Below are 26,756 nucleotides of genomic sequence, written 5' to 3' on the forward strand. Positions count from 1 at the left end.
TTAATTAAACAGTGAAAATATTGCAAAATGTCAAAAGTGTGCAAAACAAGTGTGCAATATACAGTAATATGTGTTGTGTGCAATGTCAGGCGAGCAGTCTATGAAAAAAATATATATATTCTGTTAAGCTTGCATTTGGTTAATTTAATACATATACTTGGACAATGCATTAGGGGCTTATGGAGACATGTACAAAAGTTGATATTCGGAATAGAGGTTTTAGCTCTATTTCGTTTTGTTGATGTTATTTTCTTGTAGTTATTTTTCCTTTTAAGTCACCATTATGGTGATTAGTTTTTCCATTAGGTGGGACCTTATTTATAAATTAATTTTCTCTCAGTGTAGCCTAAGAGTTAGCCTTACTGTAGTTTTACTATACTATAGAATATAATGGGTTGCACTGTGTCATGTGGAAAAAGAATGATGATTGAAACCTCATGTTACTGTATAATCATGGTTTAGACTCTGTAGTCCCACCTTAAGCTCTGACGGGATGCGCGTCCCCGTGAGGAAAGAGCGAGACCGAGAATGAGATCATGTGAGAGTCCACGCGACGGAAAGTAGGTTAGCAGGGTAGAGTGAGAGGTGAGGGAGGAGGACGATTCATACACGCCATAACACACATCGAAGGCAACTTTCATTTTAGTTCCCAAAGCGAAAAAGGACGCGTTAGGGACGCAAACCTACTTTGAGGATCTCCCTTGTATTTAATTTACAAAATAATGCTCCTAGTCAGAGCTGTAAAGTATTATTCGGTGAGTAGCCTCGCGTTAGCGACTTAGTCCAGTTAGTATTGCTCCGCACCCTGTGGACTTTGGAAACTAAAGAAACAGCCATCAAAATGAGAGGTAAGAAGCTCGCTTTGCTGTATTGCCTAGTTATTACGTAGGTATTACACCGTTATTACGTCGACTTTGCATGTTGGGCTATAAGTAACTGTTTGGAATTATATGTTAACTTTAATTACGTATAAAATACATATGGTTTACATGAAATTTCATGCACGGCTCATTCTGGAAACGCACGCCCCTCTCCTGTCGACGTGTTAATTTCGGTCGGATGGCTTTAACGTTAGCTGGACGGTGGATTCATTCACATTCATTCTATTTTTGAACACATCGTGGAGTTTTCCTCTTGCGTTGCGTTTCGGAGACGTTTACCACGCTGGCACTTGTAGAGCGTTTAAATGGAACGCAACAATATTTCCGTTCTTTAACGTGCAAATGTTACAATGTAGCAACAGAATGAATTTTAAATTCTGACGCAGTTCTGAATAATGAAGCTCTCAGCGGCGGTTGGTGACGCTGGCATGTTTGACATGTCTGTTTCATTACATAATAGGGGTCAAAATGTTGTAGTGTTTTTCTATAATAAAGTATGTTTATTTTTTCTACAATAATAGGCGATAGAAATTATTTCCATACATTCCAGATACTACATTCTGTATAAATGTTTAATGTATAAAATTCCTCCAAATATCATGACGCGCGCAATCTTTAAAAGTGGAAATGATTTGGATCATTCGCACGTTTATTGTAATGTTCTATTTAAAAATCTTCGTTTTAGGGTTTATATTTAATGTATGTAAATATCGGGCTTTTGGGGAGGATCTCTCTCTCTCTCTCTCTCTCTCTCTCTCTCTCTCTCTCTCTCTCTCTCTCTCTCTCTCTCTCCCTGGTATCGGCTGCGTGTTGTTGTTTTGAGAGCAGCATGGCCGGCTGTGTGAGCAGCGCTCAAACCTGCTGTTCTACTGACCTAGTTATGTCACAGAGCATTACACAGCATTCACAGGAGGGAAGAGGGAGAGAAACAGATTGAGCGGGAGAGAGGTGGCGCTTTGCTGGAGTCGTGCAAACCCATGTGGTCTGTTTGTGAGAGCCACAGCTGTGCCTCAAACCTTCGAACTTCAGTTTGGACTTGAACTTCAAGGATTCGAACCGTAACATAGACAATAAACAACCCACATTAGAAAATATTCACCTTTTATGTAACTAATGCATAAACTGACGCAACATGCTGAACCATTACAGTTTGTCCTTTCAATAAACAACAGTTTTACATGATACAGGCAACAGCCTATGAAAGAAGGTAATAATACATATTAATGTAATATCAAAATATAATGTTATGAAAATAATTAGATATAAATCATATTACACAACTCTTGTGCACAATATCTGAATGCTTGTGCCCCTACTTAAAAGGTTGTCTTAAACGTTCTTACTAACAATAAAGGATAAAATCATCTTTTAAAAATACCTCTAAATGACATTCACTGAATTAAAGGAAAACAAGAAGAAAAAAAACTTTTATTAAGTTTAATTCAGTAAAGAAATTCACTGCAAAAAATCCTATTGTTATCAATTGTTTTTGTCTTGTTTTCCATTTAAAATTGTCTAAAAATCCTTAAAACAAGATATATTTACTTGAGATGTATTACATATATAGATATTTAGACTTGCTTTAAGAGAATGTACGTTAAATATAAGTGTATTTTGTATATAAGTGTATTTTTTCACTTGGTTATACTTGTGCCAGTGCAATAAAGACAAAATAACTTCTATTCAAGATCTGTTCTCTAAAAGCAAGTCTAAACATCTTATATGCTGCTTCTCAGGTGAATGCATCTTTTTTTTTAAAGGATTTTTAGATATTTTAACATATTTGTATTTTAAATATTATATTCAACATTCTCAGATAACATTTGCAGTATAGCTGCTAAAGAAAATGTAAATTGTTTTAAAGGAGTTTAAGATATTTATATTGGAAAGCAAGCCGAAACAAAAACAAATAAATAACTTATTTTGTTGCAGTGTATAATGTGGCGAAGACTACCCTCTCTCACCTTTCTGTTCACTTCAATACATCTTTAACTCACAAAACAAACAATCTCTCTTATTAATAAAGCTGCGTATTTCCAGTTTTCTTCACGATAAGAAATGCACAGTGACACATATATTATGATTCAATAAGTCACAAGCCATCACGTTATAATCTAGCTGCAACAAGAAAGTTTAGAGTGCATCTGGACTGTGAGCTGTGTAATTCTTCCTCTCCTTAGTCAGGCGTGAACTGCAGTGCTGCTCTCGTGCGTCATCATTAGAGTTTAATGTGATCTCATGTTGTGTTAAATGAGATCAAACGACTATTCGACAATGAAAATTTTTGTCGAAATGTTTTATTGTTTTCAATCAAATTTAATCGGTTCAACCCCAGAGCTGAGTAAATATTGATTTGTAATATTTTTTTTACATTTAACTCAAGCCCCAAACTCTTTGAGCTTCTTTTGTATGTAAGCACAAAGTCAGGATTTTCCCCCTCCCATTTTTTTGCTCTCTGGACAGACGTATAAACCAGTTGCGAGCATACATGTCCGGGCACACTGTCGTGAGGTGTGGCAGTGTTTAAATTTACTCATGTTGGCTATGCCTAGATCTGTGCCACTGTATGACATATATTGGAAATTATGTAGTTCTGATTCAAGTAGATCTTCACTCTGTCAGAAAATGTTTTTTTAATGTAAATCCTGATGTCAGTTTGTGTGGTCTGTCTTCTGTCAGTGGCTCTCTAACTGTAACTCATCATCTGCTCTATTGCAATACACAATGGAAACTTTGTCACGTAGCCATCGGCCTTTAACCTGCAATACAGTTCATAATTTGATTATTATCTTGGAAAACAAAAGAAGTTTATGACAGTGATGAGTATCAAAGTCTTTTGTCATTTCATTTCATTATCCGTGTTGCCGTCACACAATATTTTGTGCCATCCGCCCATGTTGCACAAAACTATTCTCATTTGTGGTTTTGTCAACACCAAAATGACGATAATCATCACACATCAAATACCACACACACAGAAACTAATGCATGTATAAATGAATAAATTCTCATTAAGATCAATTAGATTAATAGATGTTCCTTCAGCTCAACTACAAGAGCATAGCACTAGCAACAGCAAGGTTGGGGGTTCAATTCCCACGGAACATATGTCCTGTTTGCACTGCAAGTAGCTCTGGATAAATACATAACATGTATAAATGTTTTAATGCAATACAAGTTTATTTCTTTGCACATTTAAAAACAACAGCAGATGACTGAAGTGGTTCACAGGTAAATGTTCCTGTAGATGAGTTGGTTTTGCTGTTTGCTTTGGCATCAGTACAGTACAGTACAGTAAAGTGCCATCTATAGTACCTTTGATCTGTGGTGACCAGATAGGAACGTTTGGCCAACGTTCAGCAAAAGCACCCCTCTGGAACACTGACTTACTGACACACTGACTGTTTCGCAAACTCTGGCCGGTCTTATCTGAATCTAGAGGGTAATTCTGTTCTTTCTGTGTGAAACCGCCAGGATTTCACATCGGCTGGGAGAGAACAGAGGTGTATTATGTAAAATAGGTGAGGTGTTAACACATTGTTCTTTACTCTGGCCTACATATGCAAACAATGTGACTGAAATCCCTCTGCTCATCTCTTGGAAAACAAGTCTGGGAAAATTAATTTGCAATTTGAAACATTGGCTGTGTCTCATTTGGAAGGCTGCGTCCTCCGGAGGTGGCATTTGTCGGCCGCATACGTCATCGAGGCTGTCTCGTTTCATAAAAGCGAGTAGGACACTTCGAATGCAACCTTCGAATGTGACCTTCTTTCACGGGAATTTGGAGGATGCATAAGGTGTATCCTTCGTGGGCACTCACAACCCACAATTCTTTGCTTCAACTGAAATGTCTAAAAAAAAAATAACGCCAATTTGCCCGTAAATATGATGTTCAAACGCAAGTAATGTTAATTCCCAAGTTGAAGTACCTCAGTAGATGGGTGCAGAGTATATAATATGTATAATGATATTAATATATAATTAAAATAAAGTATTAGACTAAAAGTACACCTGTAAAATCTATTTTCTTTTCTCTTTACATCATTATAACTCTCCTAAAATGTACCTCATACATTCCCTTCCAGAGGGAATTTGTTCCCTTCTCACTCAAAGCGCTCGCGCTTGTTAAAGTGTGGCATGCTGTCATAGCAACCACCCAAATGGCATGAGCGCACATCGCCAAGACAATAAGGCAATATACGCTCATGCCAACCGACAAACAAGACGAGAGAATGTGTAGCAACGGCAAACAAAGCAATGCCACTCATTCCCACACTAAACAAAACCTGAGAATACATCGCGAGGCAAACGCCACGTGATACACGCAACAGGTGACAAAAACAAGACAGGACACCTGTGCGAGAGTTGGGCAACACACAAACGTGAAATCTCAGACTGAAGTGACTGAACCTCAGCACAACGTGAAGACAGCTCGCGTCCCGGGCGTACAGTGCAAAGCGGTCGCGAGATACAGACACAAAGACAGACAGAACATGGAGCATGAGTGTCCGGATCCCGACACAGACCAAAACTAAACCAGACAGGGAAGTCAGGATCCAGACACCATGCTCCGGACATGAAACACAAGACAGCTCGCGACCCGGGTGCGTAGCACAAAGCGAGGCGCACCTGTGTTCGCGAGAGACAGACAAACTATTTACGCGAGTGCCAAGATGACAAAAGCGCGATGCATTCACATCAGTAATAGATAGAATATGGAGCATGAGTGTCCGGATCCTGACACAGACCGAAACCGAACCAGACAGGGAAGTCAGGATCCAGACACCATACTCCGGACATGAAATACAAGACAGACCGAAGAGCACATGGCAGGGAAAAAAACGAAGCCGTGCGCTCACATGAAGACAGACCACAAAACACAAGACAGACACTGGACGATGATGCCACGGACCTGTCATACAAAAACCCAGGCTTACAGAGTGACAGGACCGTGACACTATTAGGTGAGCTAATGCAGAAGCTAATAATGCTGTAATTCGTGTGTACATGTAGAAGGGTCAAAATGCATTATTTTTTTAAAATGATGCGTTAGAGTAAAAGTGTTTTGATACCGTAACATAGTGAGTAACAGAGCGAAAAACACGTGCTGATAAAGTCATAATCAGCTGTTGTAGTCATGATTTGTTTGAAAGTGAATAAAACGCACAGTTGTTGTAGCGCATCTAGTTTTACTTTTGCACCTCAGGCACTGCAGGTTAAAATCTGTAACACTGCTTAATCTAATCTGTAGTCTTGTGTGATGCCATCAAGATTGACTTTACTGCATTATTCATTGTTCTTAAACATTATAGCTGGGGCCTGGGTAGCTCAGCGAGTATTGACGCTGACTACCACCCCTGGAGTCGCGAGTTAGAATCCAGGATGTGCTGAGTGACTCCAGCCAGGTCTCCTAAGCAACCAAATTGGCCCAGTTGCTAGGGAGGGTAGAGTCACATGGGGTAACCACCTCGTGGTCGCGATTAGTGGTTCTCGCTCTCAATGGGGCGCATGGTAAGTTGTGTGTGGATCGCGGAGAGTAGCATGAGCCTCCACATGCGGAGTCTCCGCGGTGTCACGCACAACGAGCCACTGATAAAATGCGTGGATTGACAGTCTCAGAAGTGGTGGCAACTGAGACTTGTCCTCCGTCACCCAGAATGAGGTGGCGAGTAACCGCGCCACCATGAGGACCGACTAAGTAGTGGGAATTGGGCATTCGAAACTGGGATAATAGGGGATAAATAATTAAAAAAAAAAAAAACATTATTGCTTTCTAATATATGGCACCTGTGCGCAAACACAGATAACAGCACCTACTGTAGCAGTTACTGCTGCAATCATTTCTTAAAATTGCATGATCGTGTAATATCATGGATTATTGCCACTCAAAGTGGATTTGATCTGTTTTCCTAAGTGGTGGTTCATGTTTATAGGGTCTCATAGATAATTCCATTCTTCATCTGTCTGGCATTTTCTTGTGTAGTCTCTTTAATATCACACAAGTGGAATTTAGAACATAAGGGTCTGTGGAAAAATAGAGTATCATATTGCTTTACTGCTACTAATTTGAAACATTATTTAGGCTGTTGAGGTATTTTAGGGTCAGTATACTACTGCATCCAAAGCAAAAAGTGTGTTTTTGTAGAATGTGATGTTTTTGTAGAATGCAAAATTTTTTCAGACCAAATTTTCAATTGAATTACAGATACTAAAACCTGATGCGTTTCCTGGAAGGGCAACACTAAAAAAAAGTTGAGACAGTTGTATTCATATACCTTCTGGAGTGCTAGACTCCTCTTTCTAAACTTTAATTTTCGGCATGATGTCTAGACATTTTTGCATGTTTGTTATTGTGTTTATGCTGCTCAACATTTTAATAGGGATGCATTTTGTTGAAAGGCATGTGGCTGTTCTCATGTGTCAAACGAAGACTGGAATGTTTGTTTTCCCATCCAGTTCCACCTTAACCGAGAAAAGGGAGAGGCCTATTAAAATTGAATGCGCTGTAGATACGCCCACAGTCTTCCTCCCCTTTTCACTGAGAAAGTATGTCAGTAGGACAGCGAGTCCACATGGGCTCGCAGCCAAGCTGAATTGACTGGCACTCGGAGTTGGCCAATCATAGCCACGGCTTCCCGAGCATCTACCAGTAGGCTTGTAGAAGCATCAGGGAGGTGGAACCTCAATTAGATTGAGCAGCCCTGAATGGTGTGTTTGTGGAATGTTTGCAGACGAAGGTTATATAACACTACACAAAGTGCGGTATGGGAGGGGTGCCCAAAGGCTTACAGATTTTTCCACTGCATGCTACAGTGTCTCTTGGTCATTGTGTTCAGCTGACAGTCGAGCCAGAAAGACAAAATGGAGGATGTGCTTTTTGTCTAGTGAGCATACCGCTGCAAACTACTGCAAACTTTGGAGTTTTTTCCATTTGTCAAAAGTACATTAAAAAATTCACTTATTTGTATAGCACAATTATTACATAACTATTGTCATATTTTTTATCTTTAATTTTGTGCAATTTGTCAATGATGTGCAAATAATTATTAAAGATTACAGTCACCCCAAAAAGTATGTTGACACTTAAGCCACTTAAAAATGTCTGAATGTCATTGCATTAGATACAACATTTCAAACCAAGTGGCATCTGCAAACCTTTTCAAAGAAATAGCCATTTTTGCAAATAGTTTGCACAGGTTTCCTAGCAGAGTAAGTAAAGGTAGTTTATTACATTAACTAAGGACATTTTTAACTTAGTATTCACAGTCAGCCATGATTACTTTAATCAGTGAGTGAAAGTGTCAAATAACAGGATGGCTACTAAGATTAAGCGAGTAGTATTCGGCTGGTCATGTGATTCTAACAAGGCAGCCGCCATGTGCGGACCCTCTCCATGTAGAATAAATCAGCTTTTATAAGGTTACTGATATGACTGGAGTTTTCATTTTAATGTGAGTGGTCATGATTTCCTACATATATTGCAAAATTACAATTCATGTCTTTAGTAGTTAAACTTTTTTAATGAGGAAAAATTTACTGAGTGCACCTTTAAATAGCCACATATTTTTTGGTGCCACTTTCTTTTTCACTAACTGAAATTTTTTTAACTAACTTCACAGTTAATATAAGACTTTAAATATATATTTATTTATATGTGAAAGTGAAGCGCAGTATCTCGCTTCTAAAGGGGGCTTTATCATCTGACAGCTGCTTTTGGGCCCCTCATATAAGTGGAGACTTAAAACACCCTTCAGTTGGAAAATCAATCCTCTGGCTATTTTCGTCCTCCATGCCATGCATAGCGTGAGAGAAAGAGACTCTATCTGGTGTGGCTATAATCATCGTTGGTTACGTTTTATTTTTATTTTTTTTTCAATTTGTTAAGTGCAATTCTTTGTACACGTTTTCTCATCTACATCCCACTATATGTTTTTTCTGGCAAAAGACCAGGGGAAGAATCTCTTGCAGTGCCTTATCCAATACTGCCAGGCTAACATGGCTAACATTTTTTAATAGAAATTAAGCATATTGCTGTTTAATTCAGTTTAATTCTGGCTTTAGATAGAGTTTTGCTAATGGATGAGCTTGAGTAAGAAAACGTTATAATGCATTTTCCATTTTGCGTAAAAGTAATACCAAACCGCAGTTTTGCTAACTATCTGAAGAGTATAAAACCTTTTTCCTGATGTTGAGAAATGCACCAGTTGTAAAAAACTGTAAACATTATTGCTGTTATGTATGTCAGAAATGTATGTGTGGTTTTTGATGTGTTTTACTTTTAATGCTAAAAACAATGTTTATGTTTTTTTTCCAGCTCAAATTGAGGTCATACCCTGTAAGATATGTGGCGACAAATCTTCTGGGATTCATTATGGTGTTATTACGTGTGAAGGGTGCAAGGTAAGAATTTTAACTATAATCTCCCTATCATTTTTCATAGTTTTTTTCTTCTTTTGTTTACACAGGTGTATGATTCACTGTTATTTATACAGTCTTTGTATTTGAAAGAAGCCTACCCAAACAAAATTATACAAACTTTTTTTTTCTCTATCCATCATTTTTACCTTTAATTATGTTGGTTTCGTGCAGATTTGTTTCTGGGTCAGTTCTTATTACTTTATGTTCATCATAAGCCACACTGGCACACCCTCTCAAAGACACACCTGATTTTAGTCATCCAGTACACTAAGGTAACAACATTTCATTTTTTGCAGGGATTTTTCCGACGCAGTCAGCAGAACAATGCCATGTACTCATGCTCGCGGCAGAGGAACTGCCTGATCGACCGAACCAATCGGAACCGCTGCCAACACTGTCGCCTGCAGAAGTGCCTGGCACTCGGAATGAGCCGTGATGGTGAGCTCAGGTTTAAATGCCAAATTAGTCCACCAGGAGAAAGGCAAGACTATGTTTAAGGTTTTGGGATTCACAAAAAAAAATACAGCAATAGATTAGGAGAGAGCGGTCACAGGTGCAGCTGATGAAGTCTTGGCACTAACAATATCAGTTTGTGTAATAATACCTTGATATTATCCAGCTCTACATTTTTAGTTCCATAGCTTGAACCTGATTGGATACAGGCATTCTTTTGTATTTTTTACATTAAAATTAAAATAAAATTCTGCCTTATGTTTTGAACCAAGTCGCCTTCGGCTTGCTCACTGGGGTTATAAATACAATTATTATTTAATTACTCATTTTTAAACAATACATAAACTTATTTTATCAAACTAAACAATTATCACTCTAAGACATTATAGATATTACAGTTTTATCTTCTGTTAATGCCTGATCTTCTGTAAAGCTGCTTTGAAAGGATGTGTGTTGTGAAAGGCGCTATACAAATAAAAATGACTTGACTTGACTTGACCATCTGAGTCTGTAATTTAAAGCTGTTTACGTGGTTGTCATAACAAAATGTATCTATTGACAGTTCCCCATCACTTACTGTCATCTCTACTAAATAGAAAAACACTCTTTGGTTACTCACAAAACTGCAAATAAAGAATTTAGGATTTGCTACATTTGTTGCTATGGTCTATATTTGTTATTTAATATAGTTTTATGGTGTTATATAGTTTAAAATTTAAAATCCACTAAGATTGAAATAAAATCAAAGTGTTGCCAAAGCGTGTTAATATCATCAACAAATTCACTGACGAAAATGTTCGTTGACCAAGGGATTTATGATTTCGAGATGAATACGAGACGAAAAAGATAACATTTTATTAAAGCATACTGTTAATGAAAATATGTTGAGAAAAAAATAATACTACAAGATATTAACATTGCAAGATATAAACAGGAGAGGAAACATCAAGAGAAACTGAGTAAAATGGACTAAAATTTATGAATATTGCATGACGAAATATTGAATCATTTTAAAGGACAATTCCATCAAGATTAAAACTATGACTAAAACAAAAACTGTAAAAATGTAAACTGTCCCGAAGTTACAACCTGCAGCGATATTTTAATTGCACTTTATCGACCACTTTAAATGAACATCCTTATGAAGAAAATTCAGTCAAAATTCTTTAAACATATAAAATCACATTGAAATAGCAGAGATTATTCTGTTAAAACAAAGACCGTGTTATAAATTAATGATTTTTTTCTTGACAGTATACACAAGTAAAAATAACCATCTATCTTTCTTTCCCTGTCCTTCCTTCCCTAGCGGTGAAATTTGGTCGGATGTCAAAGAAACAGCGAGACAGCCTCTATGCGGAGGTGCAGCGACACCAGCAGTCTCAGGAGTGCCTGGCAGGTTTGGGCAGCGGTGTGGCATCACGAGACAACGAGGACACGTGTGAAGACAGTGTGAACAGCCGGCCATACAGCAGCGGAGGCTCCAGCGACACCCTCAGTGACCTAGATGACATCGCCACGCTGCCCGACGGTTTGCTCTTCGACTTGCCGCTCACCCCAGAGGAGGCGGGGGAGTACTGCACTCTAGAGATGCTCGGGTGCGAGACTGGCAGTACAGGAAGTGGAAGCTCATCCATTCAGAGTTCTCCAGGGTCTAGCTTTATTGATTTGTCTGAAGCAGGAAGGGTGAAACATGAGGATATGCTGCCTGAAAACAGCCAGCTTCCACACTCTCTTCTGGGGTCCCTATCTGACAACTGCTCTCTACACGAAATAGGTGAGATGCCTTTATAGAAAACAGAGAGACCACTTAAATTTAGTGACTAAATAATATGTAGGACATACAACTAGACAGACAGACAGTTTACTAATGTGTTGAATTTGTGTTCAGAGCGGATCACTCAAAATGTTGTGAAGTCTCATCTGGAGACGTGTCAATTCAGCACAGAAGAGCTGAAGAAAGCCAGTTGGAATGTCTACACAAATGATGAAACTCGCAGCTTTCAGCTCAAGGTAGATACAAAGCTTTCAGATCTACACATCTGCTCTAGATGATTGATAATAATATTAGTCGCTACCAATACCAGTGAAATGTTTCAATTACCACAGCAAAACTATTTTTTTTATTATAAAAAAAATAAAAAGATCCATTGTTTTATGTTCTGAAATAATTTTTAAAGACAATAATAACAGTCAGTAATAAAATAAAAACAAAGAAACGGATAACAAGGAATAGATCAAATAAAAGCAAAAGAACAAAGGTACAAATTAGGAAAACTGCTAGAAGTTGTTTAGGTAGGCATAAAAGCAATATCAAGTATTCAAGTAAACAATCAGAAATTGAAAAAAGTAATAAATTGTAACTTAAATCTACTTAAATCACTGGTACAGTCTTCACTTTATGATTATTAGTTATAGGCCTTATGCATCCTTTTTTTAAAGCTACTGAAGTTATCCAGCAAAGAGCTGTGAGTGGTTTTCTCATTTTCTTGTTAATGTTGCTTGATTAATATTAACAACACAATAGACAGCGGCAGGTCTATTATGTTGCATTTATACTGCAAGTTCTAGGCTGCACAAAATCTGATGTTTTGAACCCACTTTTGAACCCGCTGCTCTCATTCATTTTAGACATGAATGACTTTGTTTACATTAAAGGAAAAGTTCATCAAAACATTTCTCATCATTTACTCACCCCGGCATCCCAGATGTGTATGATTTTCTTTCTTCTGTTGAACACAAACAAAGATTTTATGAAGAATATCTCAGCTCTGTCCATACAATGAAAGTCAACAGTGTCCAAAACTTTGATGCTCCAAAAAGCATATAAAGGCAGCATAAAAGTAATCCAGAAGAGTCCAGTGGTTAAATCTATGTCTTCTGAAGCGATATGATAGGTGTGGGTAAGAAACAGATCAATATTTAAGTCCTTTTTTAACTGTAAATCTCCACTTTCAAGCAACTCTCCTAAGCGCTCTTCTATCCTAAGAGTTTTTCTTTTGTTATTGGCGATTCGCATTCTTTGTGCATATCGCCACCTACTGGGCAGGGAGGAGAATTTATAGAAAAAAGGACTTTCTCACCCACACCTATCTTATCGCTTCAGAAGACATGGATTTAACCACTGGAATCATATGAATTACTTTTAAGTTGCCTTTATGTGCTTTTTGGCACTTCAAAGGTTTGGACCCTTTTGACTTGCATTGTATAGACCTACAGAGCCGAGATATTCTTCTAAAAATCTTTGTTGATGCTCAGCAGAAGAAAGAAAGTCATACACACCTGGGATGGCATCAGGGTGAGTAAATGATGAGAGAATTTTCATTTTTGGGTCAACTATTCCTTTAATACCTCGGCAAGATGGGGATCTGATAGTTTAGGTGCTTATCTGCATTACTGCGAGCACTCTCAGAGCACACGTGCTCTTAAGCATGCGCATAGAAAGTAGCTGCCTGTCAAAGCATGCCGGGACCGAAATGATTCGGTACTCTGTACTACCAGTACAGCAGAAAGTCTAGTATCGTTGCATGGTTTTAATTGTAGAATCGACTTGGTACCAAAGCACTAGTACTTTTGATATCCCTAATTCATACACTGGGTGAACGTTTGCTGCTCAAAGATATTAAAGAGCCCATATTATGCTCATTTACAGGTTCATAATTTTATTTTGGGGTCTACTAGATTAGGTTTACATGCTTTAATGTTCAAAAAACACATTATTTTTCTTATATTGTACATTGCTGCAGCACCTCTTTTCACCCTCTGTCTGAAATGCTCTGTTGTAGCTCCTGTCTCTTTAAAGCCTCCCTTTCCGAAAAGCCCAGTCTGCTCTGATTGGTCAGCTGGCCCAGTCTGTTGTGATTGGTAAATCGCTTAGAGCGTTGGAAATGTAATGCCCCTTACCATAACCGGGTTTCAGCTCCCCGGGCTTCCTTAGCAGCACATTCCTGAGGCAGGCATTATGTCATGGAAGTAATGGCTGGACTGCAAACCAGGTGTTTCAGGCAGTTCAGGAGCAGTGTTTTCTGTGGGAGAGAGTAAATCCCTTTGGTGTGGACTTTGTGCTTTGTAACTTTGCAGACTTTTACATGCACAAACAGCTATATTACACACTAAAGGAAAAGTAGAATCCCAAAAAGCATAACAGGGCCTCTTTAAAACCCCTTTACACTTTTCATTGCAGTTTGCATCTGTTTGTCATGACACTCTTTTTGTTGGTCTTAACTGTTACAGTAAGTCATTGTTAATAGATCTCTTTGTGTTCAGTCTGCAGAATGGATGTGGCAACAGTGCGCCCTGCACATCACAAACGCCATCCAGTATGTCGTGGAGTTCGCAAAGCGCATCTCTGGATTCATGGACCTGTGCCAGAATGACCAGATAATCCTGCTCAAAACAGGTCAGTGCTGCCTTCATCTCGCACAGATTACATATTACTAATACCAGATTATACATCAGATTTCTCGCTCATATCACCTCATCTAGTCACTGCCTTGACGTGGCATTTTTTATGTGGCATTTTTTATTTTTTATAGTGTTATGATAAAACGATTCGAAAATTCACAGATTCTGTTTCTTCATTTATTGCATAAAAATAGCCTCTTTAAATGCATTCACTCAATGTACACAAACAATAGGCTAATCTAAATAAATATAGGGTGAATGCATGAATTAATTAGTATATAGTTACATCTACCATTTTACAATTGCAAACCTAGTAATGAGAATAAAAATGTTCATCCTTAAAGACAGCATGAAGCAGCATTCCGTTTATTATTAAACTCCGTAATGTGATGTATTTCCAAGTGAAACTGAATATTCAGCAGGAAATAATTTAATTTAAAGGAATATTCACAAAAATCCCTGCTTTTCTTAAAACAAAGAAGAAGCAAAAATCAAGGTTACAGTGAGGCACTTACAATGGAAGTGAATGGGGCCAATTTTTGGAGGGTTTAAATGTGGAAACGTGAAGCTTACAATTTTATAAAAGCACACATTAAATTTTCTGTTAAAACTCGGTTATTATTCGAGCTGTAAAGTTATTTAAATCATAATTTTTGCAGGATTACAAGGTTTTCATTAAGTCGTCATGACAATGAAGTTGTAAAATTGGATATAACTTTAGACAGAAAAGGTTATTAAGTGATTTTATCATACTAAAATCATGTTAACATTCATATTGTTTATGTCATGTGGCTATACTTTTGAAATAGTGAGTATTTAAATATTTACAGATTGGCCCTATTCACTTCCATTGTAAATGCCTCACTGTAACCCAGATTTTTTTTAAAGAAAAGGATGGACCCAGAATATTCCTTTAATCTTGATTTTAGATGTCAGAATTTGAAATGATGCTGAATGATGAGCAAACCTCTAATCCTAAATATTAAACCTTTGCATGTAACTTGTCCTGCACCATTTGTGCTACAGACATGAATGATACCTTAAATAAAGTGGCTTGTTGAAGAGATGTGTGCAGTCAGATTTTAAAATTTTGCCCGAAAGGTGATAAAACAGGATATAAAAACCCATTGACATACATTGAAGGATGGACCTAATGAATAAATAGAGACTAGAATGTCATAGAAACTTGTAGGTGAGTCCTTTTGACCTTGGTCAGAAAGGAACCACCCAAAACAGTCTAGAAACACCTTAGAAACCACTTAGCAACACTCAGAACACCAAATTTGTAACCAAATAATAATGCCCCGGCAACCACCCACAACAACCTAGCATTTTGGAGTTCTGCACCCACATTTTCTTAAAAAAATAAAAAATAAAAAATAAAAAAATTTAATTGGTTAATATTATTTTTCCACACCCACATCATTAGAATACTTTTTATCATTATATTTCCATAATATATCTTTTATTCTTACGTTAAAATAAAATGCAATGATTTGGGTACACTAAGACCAGGGACATTTATTAATAAAGAAAATAGGGTCAATTTTGATTTCATGTTGTCTTTAATCCAATTTACCAATTTACTTGATTAAACGTATGCTACAATAAGCAATTTACATTACAGGTTAACATAAGTCACTTTTGCCAGGGCAAACACATATGTAAACATATACACACACATGGTTCAGTTCTGTTCACATTTTTCTGAGTGTTGTGCTAAGTCTTGAAAAATTGCACTAACGTTTGTCTCCCCTTGTGTTTATTTCTCCAACATTCTATCTACTTCTATTATCTGTGCTTACCATATGAAAAACCCTGTCACCAAACAAAACCCCTACCAAAACAAATGACATTTTATTCTGATGGTGTGCAAATATTTGACATTTGCTGTTCCCATATTTGGAATAAAATTGTAATGTTTTTTTTTTCTGTGTATTTTTGCACGGTGGAGCATATTTTTCGACTTCCCTCCCCCCTCCCTTGTACTCTTTTTGTCTGTTTTTCTGTCTCTCTCTCTCTCTCTCTCTCTCTCTCTCTCTGTTTGTCTGTCTACCTCTCCGTCTTTCTGCTCCCCTGCCCCCATCACGTTTTTTGCCACTCTCTTTCTCTCTATTACTGGTTCAGGATGTCTTGAAGTCCTGCTGATCAGAATGTGTCGCGCATACAACTCTTCTAATAACACTATGTTTTTTGACGGAAAGTTTGCCAGCCCGCAGCTCTTCAAAGCTCTCGGTAAGTCTCCAGCTATGATTGCATACTACTGCTATTTGCTATTCTGCTGTAGGTGGTAATTGGGGATGGGACTTTCTCATTCTACAGAGCATTTGATCGGAGAAACCTGCGTGTAGTGCAAGATGAGTCATCAATATTTTAGGTCCATTTTCCCAAAAGAGAAAGACAGCATTTTTTAAATATGTACAGTAAATGTGCTAAAAGCTAATTTGATCAACATTTAGGAATACACAAGAATATAGATCACCTCAAAGCTAACAAACTTTGACTAAACAGACTGATCATACTGCGAATTCAGCAACAGTTGGTCAAAAGTTATTTGGGTGAAATCGGTCTATGCTTATCGAAATCCAAACTACTGCCCCCACTGGCCAAAGATGGAAGTGTAGTTAAATGCAGGGACTAAAAACGGTTCAAGGAATGAAAACGAAAACCGAGAACGAACAGAATTTTTTGCAGAACGTATCCGAAAACCGGAACAAAGTGATGTTCAATTGTTCCAGAGTGAAAACTTTATTTTTAAATGCTGGAAACAGATTATAACCGGTTCATTTTGTTCCAATAATTTTTTCATGAAACTAAAGGCCAAAGGCTTTATCACAGTATATTTTTTGAACTACACAACTTCATGTTGCCCGAAAAAATTAAACGTGCTTTGAGCCTGAAGGAAACTGCTGCATCACACATTTCTTTGCCTTATTGTCTGTTGTGGATGTTGTATTCTGTGAACGAAGACCTTTTTAACAACTATGTATAATTACTACATATACATGCACGGCTAATTCAGATACAAGGAAAACATTATTAGAGGTAAAAAGTACTTCTCTCAGTTGTTTCCAAGTCTTCACTGAATTATTGATAGATATGATGCATTAATACAGATTTGATGCTGCCGGCTTTTGACTCAGAAGCAGATCTTTAATTAAAATTTACTTAACTGTTAATTAACTGTATGCTTGTTACGATTCCTGTTGTGATAAATCGCTAATTTTTTGTTTATTTTGAGGCAAGTGGCTTATTTTGAGCTTGATATTCCAGACCAGATTGCTTGCTTCTCTTGTGAGGTCTGGCAACGCTCCAATTGGTATTTCACCCCCCCATAGTGCAGAGTACTGTCATTTTAAAAAGAACGTTATTAACTATTATTTTATTTTGTTCTTACCGATAACCATTTGGAATGGAGGCTGCGGAACTTTTGAACCGGAACGAAACAATTTGTTTTTTGCTCAGAACGAACCGAAATGAAAAACATTTCGTTTTTAGTCCCTGGTTAAACGTAAGGTCATGTATGAGCTCCAGTTTGCAGGTAAAATGTCCACAGGGTTGCACCAAAAACAAGTTGTATTATGTAACACAGTCAACAGGAATACATATTTTATTAAACAAATAGCGCCCCAGGGAAAGGTGAACACATTTGAATTGATAAAAAATGTCTGATGGGGTATGCCACTTGTTAATATTTCTTCAGAATAGGGTCAATTTCAGGGTACATGAACATTTGGATGCAGCATGTTAATTTCCTGTGTGATTATGTTGGACTGAAAGCACAAAAACTCCCATTTTGATTTCATGGGATGTTTTAACATGCACATAATGAGGTCATGTGATAGCAATGTTAATAATACTTTTTTAAAAATGTTTAGTGTTGCATAATGCACACTGTTTCGCATACCATTTAAAGAAAATTGTAGGCAGTGCTCAATGTATACTGTGCAGTAAGCAGTATTCTAGCAATCCATTTAAAAAATACAGTAGCTTCTGTTGCTTTGCAATACAAAACACCCTCAGCCTCTCAAAAGCAAGAAAAAACAAGAAATGAGGAAGTCAGGGCGGAGGCGTCTTGAATAAATACTTAAACACTAATCGTTTTTTAACCCACTTTGAGAATACAAGTGATACTCAGGGTGAGTAATAACTCTTCATCAGAACTAAATGGATGCAAACTAAATGTAAAATATGCAGAGGGCACTCTTAGTGGGTAATATATTAAAAAAACGTTTTTTTAACCATTAGAATTATTTGTAGCTTATGCCGGTTAAATATCTTTATAGCCTTTCCATACTGGATATGCTTGAAGGTATAGTTCAACCAAAAATGAAAATCTGTCATAATTTTCTCACTCTAATGCCACTCCACACAGTTTGGACTTAACTATCAATTTAAACACAAATACTTAATTTTTTGTAAATTACTGCAGCTTTACACCCAGAACACCTTACGATTTTCTTCACAATGTCTCTTGAATTATTGGAACACAATAGCTACAGTATCAAGCCTTTTGTCATGTAAAATGATTGAGATGGGCTATGGAAAAATTATAGTCCACAGCCAAAGTGTCCAATCTATTTATCCATCTTCAGTACATGGTAATTTAATCGTGTCTGTGTGTGTTTTTTGAAGGGTGTGATGACCTGGTTAATGCCGTCTTTGAATTGGCTAAAAGTTTGAGTCGTCTACAGCTAAGCGAAGAGGAAATGGCTTTATTCAGCGCTGCAGTTCTACTGGCACCTGGTAAGACACTCACACACATGTCTGGTACCAATTTAGAGACCAATTTCAGAGACATTTCCTGAAAAGCTGGATCATCTTACACTAAAACCTCAAAGGATTTTAAAGCTGTGCATATTTGATCCTGGAAAATAAAATATGGACTTGAGTCAGTCTTGCACATAAGCGTAAAATGATACACACTCTCACATTTTGAAACCTGTGCTCTGTGTGTCAGATCGGCCGTGGTTGACGCACTCTCAGCAGGTGCAGAAGCTTCAGGAGAAGGTTTATGTGGCCCTGCAGCACAGCCTGCGCATGAACAGAGCAACCACTGAGAAATTGGACAAGGTGAGGAATCATACCAGTGCACAAAGACACAAGCACATTTACTTTTGTGAATTTATGAATAATTTATCCAATTAGGAAGATTTAGCTCACCTCTGGGGACAAATTTGTCCCCCTTAAAAGTACACACACACACACACACACACACACACACACACAATCAGATTAACATCTGATCACTGAACAAAGGGTTTGCTCTCATTATAGAACAAGTGTTCCACTTCAAGAATACTTAAAGTTGCCATATTCTAAATTTTTAAAGAATTCTAGTGCTCTGTATAGAACCCCTTTATAGAAAAATTATTGCTGATTAAAACACAAAAAATATGACTTAGTGAAGACATTAATTTAAGGGCTTAATGTCACTTGACATACTTATTGGATGAAGTTATTTTATTCTGAAGATTTATGCACTAATCTGTTACAAACAAATCTGTAGCAACGGCAAACAGTGACTTTGAGCATCATAAATTGCTGTGATGGCTGATATCATACAAGAGTGCGATAATTGTTATCACTGTCAATGCGCTGTGAGCCAAGTTAAATGTTTTATTATTGCCCTGTGCTACCCCGTTCCATAGGTCAAGTAAGCACAATGTAGACCTTGTACAGGATTTATTGGATCAACGTAAAAAAAAGTAGGCTACCATTTTTTCTGATTTACATTGACGGTAGTTACAGACATTCGTCTCTTGACAAGAGTTTAATCTACCAATCAAATATGACCTCCAGTACACTAATAAAATAGTTAGCTACACAATAAATGCTTTAATGCAACATAAAGTGTATAAAACAAACGTAAATGTTTAATGAATTAGATATCATATATAGTAGCCTTTAAAATTCACACATTAAAATGTACAATATGGATAGCATCAGACAGTACAAATAATATGAAATAATAAAATGTATCAAAATCAAAATTTAAATGCGTTTCCAAAAGAACTGCAGGCCAACCTTTGCCCCTCATCAAGCAAGCAAATACAATCCAAGAAAACATATACAATTCATTAAACACACTAAATCTGCAGGCCCCGAGAGTTATCCAGTTAGCAAAATTTGAATAAAAGGTAGCCTAAATAATTTATTTCCTCATCTCTTTATTGCCTTCCTTTCAAAGTTGTCCACTACTTCATTAAAGTTAAGCTGTTTTATGGGTTCTGACGTCATGGCCATAAGTGATACAAATTCAAAGAGTTCTTCAAGGGATAGTTCACCCAAAAATGAAACTTCTTTCATCATTTACTCACCCTCATGCCATCCCAGATGTGTATGACTTTCTTTCTCCTGCTGAACACAAACAAAGATGTTTAGAAGAATATTTCAACTCTGTAGGTCCTTACAATGCAAGTCAACAGGGTCCAAAACTTCAAAAAGCTCCAAAAGGCATATAAAGGCAGCATACAAGCAATCCAAACGACTCCAGTGGTAAATCCATGTCTTCAGAAGCAATATGATAGGTGTGGGTGAGAAACAGATCAATATTAAAGTCCTTTTTTACTATGAATTCTCCTCCCTGGCCAGTAGGTGGAGTAATGTAAATCGGCAAAAACAAAAGAAGACGAATGTGGAAGTGAAAGTGAAAGTGGAGATTCATAGTAAAAAAACGACTTAAATATGAATCTGTCTTTCACACACACCATTCTAAATATTCCTTTAAAATGGTACATTCTCATTCTCAGTTTGAATTTGGAACAGATTGGAGAATGAGTCAAGTCATGTTTATTTGTATAGCACTTTTCATAGAACACATAGTTTCAAAGCAGCTTTACAGAAAATCATAATGTAGTTTCTGTAATGTCTAAATATCTTAAAGTCCCCATTGAACAGTTTAATTGAAAACATCATACAAATCATGCCTTAATGTTTTTGTCTTTAGGCCCCCAGTGAGAAAGCCAAAGGCGACTGTGGCAAGGAACGAAAAACTCCATAAGATGTTAGTTAGTGGAGCAAGACAAAAAAAAAAAAAAAAAAAAAACCTTGGGAGAAACCAGGCTCAGCTGGGGGAGCCAGTTCCCCTCTGGCTATACAGCATGAACATACTGTAATGCCAATATCAGTTACCTGTGTTTAAAACAAGTAATGTATTAGTTGAGTGAACAGATTTTTTTGTCAGGCAATGTTTAAAACTTAATGATATTCATTGGACTGCAATTCAATTAATTCTAATCACATGTAGGTAAAGAAACCGCTCAACTGAAACACTCTCCATGAACTGCAGCTATTGTTAAAGAGACAGTGCCATTTTAACGCTTGTTATACATATCAATGTAAACTCACTGTAATTACTTGTAAAATGTACAAATTATGCATATAAACAACAAACATGTAACAAAATGTGTAATAAATGTGTAAATATGCAAGTATGTAAAGAGGCAGTTATACATTCAGAAATATTTTAACTTCAACAAACACTTTGAAAATCAAAGAATTTAACAAAGAGGCTCCTACAGCATCTACACATGGGTTTGGAGAAATCCATGCAAAGCTTTCTTCATTAACCTAAAGTAATAGTATTGTAATAAAATAGTAACATAGTAATAAAAAACGGCCACTGAGGTAAATCATGCAAGTCACATTGGACAACTAAGACACACTACACTTTTTATATAGTAAGCAGTTAAATGTTAGGAATTCTATTTTCATTTTTTAGGTTCCAACCTTGTGAATATTATGGGATTAAAATGTGTAGCTGACTTGACATTTCAAACAGTTACAGCTTATATCATATTCATTGCTAGAATGTGGAATTTGTACTTTTTAAAAAAGATCAAATGTGATTAAAATAATTAAAAACAAATAGCAAATTATTTCCAGTGTGTCCGTAGAGGGTTGCAATGCAATGTACACGTTGGAAAAACTTGATTGTGAATGTCTCAACATCAACAAATTCGAAAATGCCTGTCATAGCCACTTTAATCTGATTGCACTGTTGCATGTATCGAAATCGAAAACAACACATCAAATTCTTTCAAAATATACACCCTGCTATTTTTCATATTTAATGGTTGGTCTTTTATATTTTGGTCCAACCAACTGGGGCCCACATATTCAAGTGTACTGTATATAAACAATATGTACAAAATTGGTCAGAGGTCCCTTGGCACTGGCCCCATTAGCCTGGTCTGTAACTGATCCATGCCACCTTGTTGTGTTGTGTTTGTAGATGGTGTCCAAACTACCGCAGATGAAGTCCATCTGTAACCTGCATATTGATAAGCTGGATTTCTTCCGCCTGGTGCATCCAGAAACAGCCTACAGCTTCCCGCCTCTATACAGGGAAGTGTTCGGCAGTGAGATCAACTTCCCTGACTCCACCAATCGTTAGAGAGGAAGAGGGAGAGAGAGAATGAGTGAGGGAGTGAGAGTAAAGAAGGGGAAATTATGAGAGAATGTAAAAGGTAGTGGAGAGAATAAAGAGACTATTGCATGTAAAAACAGCTTCTGAAACAAAGGCATTTTAAGGCAATCCAGGTACAGTCCTTCCCAGTTTAGTGTAGTGTTACATGTACTGTGTTACATCACAATCATGTATACATACACACAACTCAATATGGGGCCTGCTTCAAACACTTTCATATACACAGATGCACAGACACACACTGCCAAAGGGGCCAACATAAAGGGGCCAATTTACTAAACAGTTGCTACATTTTTGCTGTATTTCTGCACAAAATGTTTGTTTTTGTGCTGTTACCGGATTTGCATACATCCTTTAGTAAATTGGGTTCTAAATCAATGAAAACAGCACTTGCAAATTAACAAAGCTATCAGTGGGCGCAATTTGTTCTTAGTAAATTCCCCCAAAGACTTTCAGATTCCATGCTATTCTGCAACATTATTATTATTACCAGAATTATTCCTGGATGTGCTTTTGAGCTGTTTTTATTTTATGCAAACACTCCTAAATGATTTTTAAGTACAGATGATAGCTTGCAAGAGTCCTTTTTTTTTTTTTTTGTCCCAACATGTCGATGTTTAAGCATGCCACAAACCTTTCTGTTCACAAAAAGATTTGTAAAGGAGGTTTTTTGTATACAATGATTTTAAAAGGATCAAACTCCCTTCAGCAAAGTCCATCTACCTTCAGGAGAGCACAACACCTTTTTAATGAAGTTTAAAAAATGTCTTTCTCCATCTTTCTCCCATCGAATCACTCTTTAAGCTTTAATATCGCTTTTTGGTTCTCCCTTCTCCCCTTGTTTTTTCACCCTCAGACAAATCATGAATGTACCCCTTGAAACAATAGCACTTATTTTAATTTTTGAGACCGAATGTACATAATGCACTTTTGGTCCTGTGTAATGTTTTCTGTAACTTTATGACAATCCACTCAAACAAAAACCTAATGTGCCCAGATCACTACAAATGAAGGGACCAATGTTACCAACACTCTACCAGTGCTGCGATAAAGGAAAAGTATATATTAAGTACAAGTTAAGCCGTATCAATGGCATCTTTGGCTATTTCGAATCATCTCTCAGTTTGTAAGCAAGCCACTGTTAGAGCTTAACTTGTAATTAATGTGGAATATTTCTACAAAACCAACATAGCTTCATGACAACACGTAGTAATTCATACGAGACGGCGAAATCATAAGATATCGTACAACTTAGGAAACCTTAAGCGTCATTCATTGGTATATTTTTTTCTATGGGAGTAAAAGTATTTTTGTATAAGCCAACACCTACAATTTCTTACGATTTCGCCATCTGGCACGATTATTACAGCTTGTCATGTGACCAGGTTGGTAAAACTATTAAAACGATCTAGAACTCCCAAGTGTTCTGAACTCGTATGTGCAATAGAAGTTAGTACAATGTGATTTCTTTTTAAACATCAGCCTGATTATAAGTACCACCATGCAGTCATAGCCAAACATTTGTCAATGCATTTTTTTGTTACTATTAATAAAAGGAAACACAATCATCACTTACACATTTATTTAAATACACTAATACCTCATAATCCGCAGAACAACTTTACTACATTTAAACAGTTGTATAGGCTTAAGTTCGCTTTAGAAGACAACTATGATATTAATGACATATTCACCAATTCAAAAAATGAAAATGAGAAAAGAAATGTACAAATACCTGAATGTAGTATATTTTTATATAAGTTGCTCATATACCCTCTCATTTTCACTTCGTAAACAACTTTTGAATGCAACAATGCTTAACGTGACATATTTTATTTCACTTTAACTGCCCAATAGCACAGAAATTGCAACATTATCATGTTTTAGGAGTTTGCAAATTTTTGCATGACTGTAAAGAATTGGCGAACGGAACTTCCAGCGCAGTAATTTCACCGACACATGCTCTTATTTGCTCAGGCACATTTTTACACAGTGTTTGGTGCTGCTCCTTGTTTTTGTTTTTATTTTTTGTCATTTTAATGCAATGAGAAACCTCAGTCCCACATCCCCTTTCCTTGTAAATGCCACTTTAAAAAAGAAAAGAAATTGATGTTCATTTAATTTATATAGACATTTCTAAATAATTATTTTGAATAGGAATGTATATAAAATAGTATATTTAGTCAGAAAAGAGGGAACTAGAGAGAAAAACAAGGAAACGTGGAGCTACGGGAATGTTAAAAGAGCGAACCAGGACTTTTAAAAGCCGTCTCAAGAATTCTTGGGACTGCATCGGAAAACCGGACCAGAGAGATCTACTTTGAACGGACATCCGCCCACTTTGTTCTGGATGGACTTTGCAGGCTGCCCTCCAGTAGCGTTCCAGATGGAATGCTTACAGGGGATGGACAGTTATTCTGAGCCAAGTTGGATGGGGCACGGATTTTGACAGCTTTTTCACAAAAAGGCAAAGCAGCTATGTTTTCTGGGACATGCACAGAGTTGGGACGGCACTGATTGTCCCAGCCTGAATATGAGAGACCCTTTCTCCTATAGGATCAGCTGTTTGGTGACCTTCCCAATTGGTTTTAATAGACTGAAAGAAAATGCGATACATTCGGAATGTCAAAGATCAGTCCCGGAAGTAGAGGAAACTGAAATGCCACATGAAAACCTACGGCTTCAGGGAGCCATGTTTGTGGTTACAATAAGCACGAAAGCGGTTTCTGTTGTATTATTTTGTAAATTGTTGATCACCTCTCCTTTCGTCCATTTCTGTTTCCCAGATTTCGTCTTTTCATTCTCCTTTTCCCTACTCGTGCACCACAGTACGACAAAAAATAGTTTGACAGAGTTCTCAGCTATGCCTTTGAGTCAAGGTTCACAATATTGTTGATACAACCAATACACAACTGGTTAAAGATTTAAGGTGATTCTCAAACAAATGATCCATCACATCCCTGCTGAAGAAATTATCCTAATAACAGCCTAAATTGGTTTTCTGGTCTCCTTAGATATTTCAGCTTGGCCAGGCTGGAAGACCTGCTAGACCATCCTAAACCAGCCAAGACCAGCAAACCAGGCTGGTTAAGATCATTTTTTCAGCAGACAAAAATTACATGATTTGGTGTTCTACATCAATTTTTTTAAGAAAAGAGAGAAATGTTCATGTCTGCCCAACCATGTTAAGGAAGACTTGCATCAAAGAGTGTATCCAGTCATTGCTTTAGAAGCAAGAAGCTCATAAATACAGGAATTCTGTCTATAAATTGTATTTTGAAGTGTGTTGTTTTGACAATCCCCACCCTAATGCCTTTGATGCATGCCTTCCTATTCAGACGTTTTGTTGTTTCATTCAGTCACCCTGTAAAACAATTTTTATGGTTCCATGTTCATTCGTTTTTTGTAGAAGGAATGTTTCTGCTGTGTGTGTATTTCACAGAAATATAAAAATTTTAAAAATATTCTCAGGGAGATAGCTGGTCTCTGTCTAACCAGCATCCTCTGCCGACTACACACACACTTTCTCTTTGCACCAAATAGGAGACCCGTACTGTTGATCACTGTGTCCTGTAGCTATATTTAAATATATATATTTTTTGTGTATGTCCATCACAAAGTGTTAAAGACCTTTACTCTTTCTGCTAATGTACTATTACAGGTTCTTTCAGCCTAATTTATATATGGCACAGAATATGACTAAATGAGAGAAAATGAAATAAAATAAATAAAAACTAAAGATGGATTTTATTCTTTAAGAATGAATGCCATTGTCCTTTGTGGTTTGTCTGCTTGACTAAAAATGTTTTTTTTTCTTTTTTTTTCTAGCCTAGTTATCAAACCAATACCAAAAGTTATTCTATGATAGGCTACACCCTATATGCTGTTCAAAAGAAACGAGTCAAAGAAACAATGAATAACAATAGTGTTCTACATAAATAATGTAGGATTTACGGATATGCCTTACAAAGGCTAGACTTACCATGGTTTTTGCCAAAATACCATAAAGTTGGTACTACACTCTGGTAAATTGGAATTTGCCATCACTAGCATAATAAATAAATAAATAAATAAATAAATAAATTCGGATGACCTTTTAAACTGAAGGAGGTTATTATATAAATGTATGTTTTGACAGTAGTAACAATAACTATTGTAATTACTGTATG

General features: G+C 36.9%; 1 protein-coding gene across 3 annotated transcripts; it reads left to right on the forward strand.

Moving 5' to 3' along the window:
• The first annotated feature begins 555 nt into the window (after positions 1-555).
• On the forward strand, positions 556-26,352 carry LOC127443151 (nuclear receptor ROR-beta-like). 3 transcript variants are annotated; one of them, XM_051701701.1, is made up of 10 exons: positions 556-848; positions 9,196-9,281; positions 9,596-9,737; positions 11,062-11,529; positions 11,644-11,765; positions 14,019-14,151; positions 16,284-16,391; positions 18,792-18,902; positions 19,117-19,229; positions 22,393-26,352. In XM_051701701.1, exons 1-10 carry the CDS (start codon positions 842-844, stop codon positions 22,552-22,554), a joined length of 1,452 nt encoding a protein of 483 aa, XP_051557661.1. In that variant the 5' UTR covers positions 556-841; the 3' UTR covers positions 22,555-26,352. The 3 variants fall into 3 exon arrangements, with proteins under 3 accessions (XP_051557661.1, XP_051557660.1, XP_051557659.1); XM_051701700.1 differs by lacking the exons at positions 556-848; positions 22,393-26,352 and adding exons at positions 2,461-5,845; positions 21,106-22,321; XM_051701699.1 differs by lacking the exon at positions 556-848 and adding an exon at positions 2,463-5,845.
• The last annotated feature ends 404 nt before the right edge of the window (positions 26,353-26,756 follow it).

The sequence above is a fragment of the Myxocyprinus asiaticus genome, chromosome 6 (assembly GCF_019703515.2).
Source record: "Myxocyprinus asiaticus isolate MX2 ecotype Aquarium Trade chromosome 6, UBuf_Myxa_2, whole genome shotgun sequence".
In the NCBI taxonomy this organism is placed as follows: domain Eukaryota; kingdom Metazoa; phylum Chordata; class Actinopteri; order Cypriniformes; family Catostomidae; genus Myxocyprinus; species Myxocyprinus asiaticus.

Excerpts from the sequence above, each read along its gene's own strand:
- LOC127443151 (XM_051701699.1), top strand. The coding sequence starts at position 5,680 with ATGAAATACAAGACAGACCGAAGAGCACATGGCAGGGAAAAAAACGAA. Across the intron at positions 16,392-18,791 it reads GCAGCTCTTCAAAGCTCTCG|GGTGTGATGACCTGGTTAAT; the intron begins GTAAGTCTCCAG and ends TGTTTTTTGAAG. Across the intron at positions 18,903-19,116 it reads TGCAGTTCTACTGGCACCTG|ATCGGCCGTGGTTGACGCAC; the intron begins GTAAGACACTCA and ends TCTGTGTGTCAG.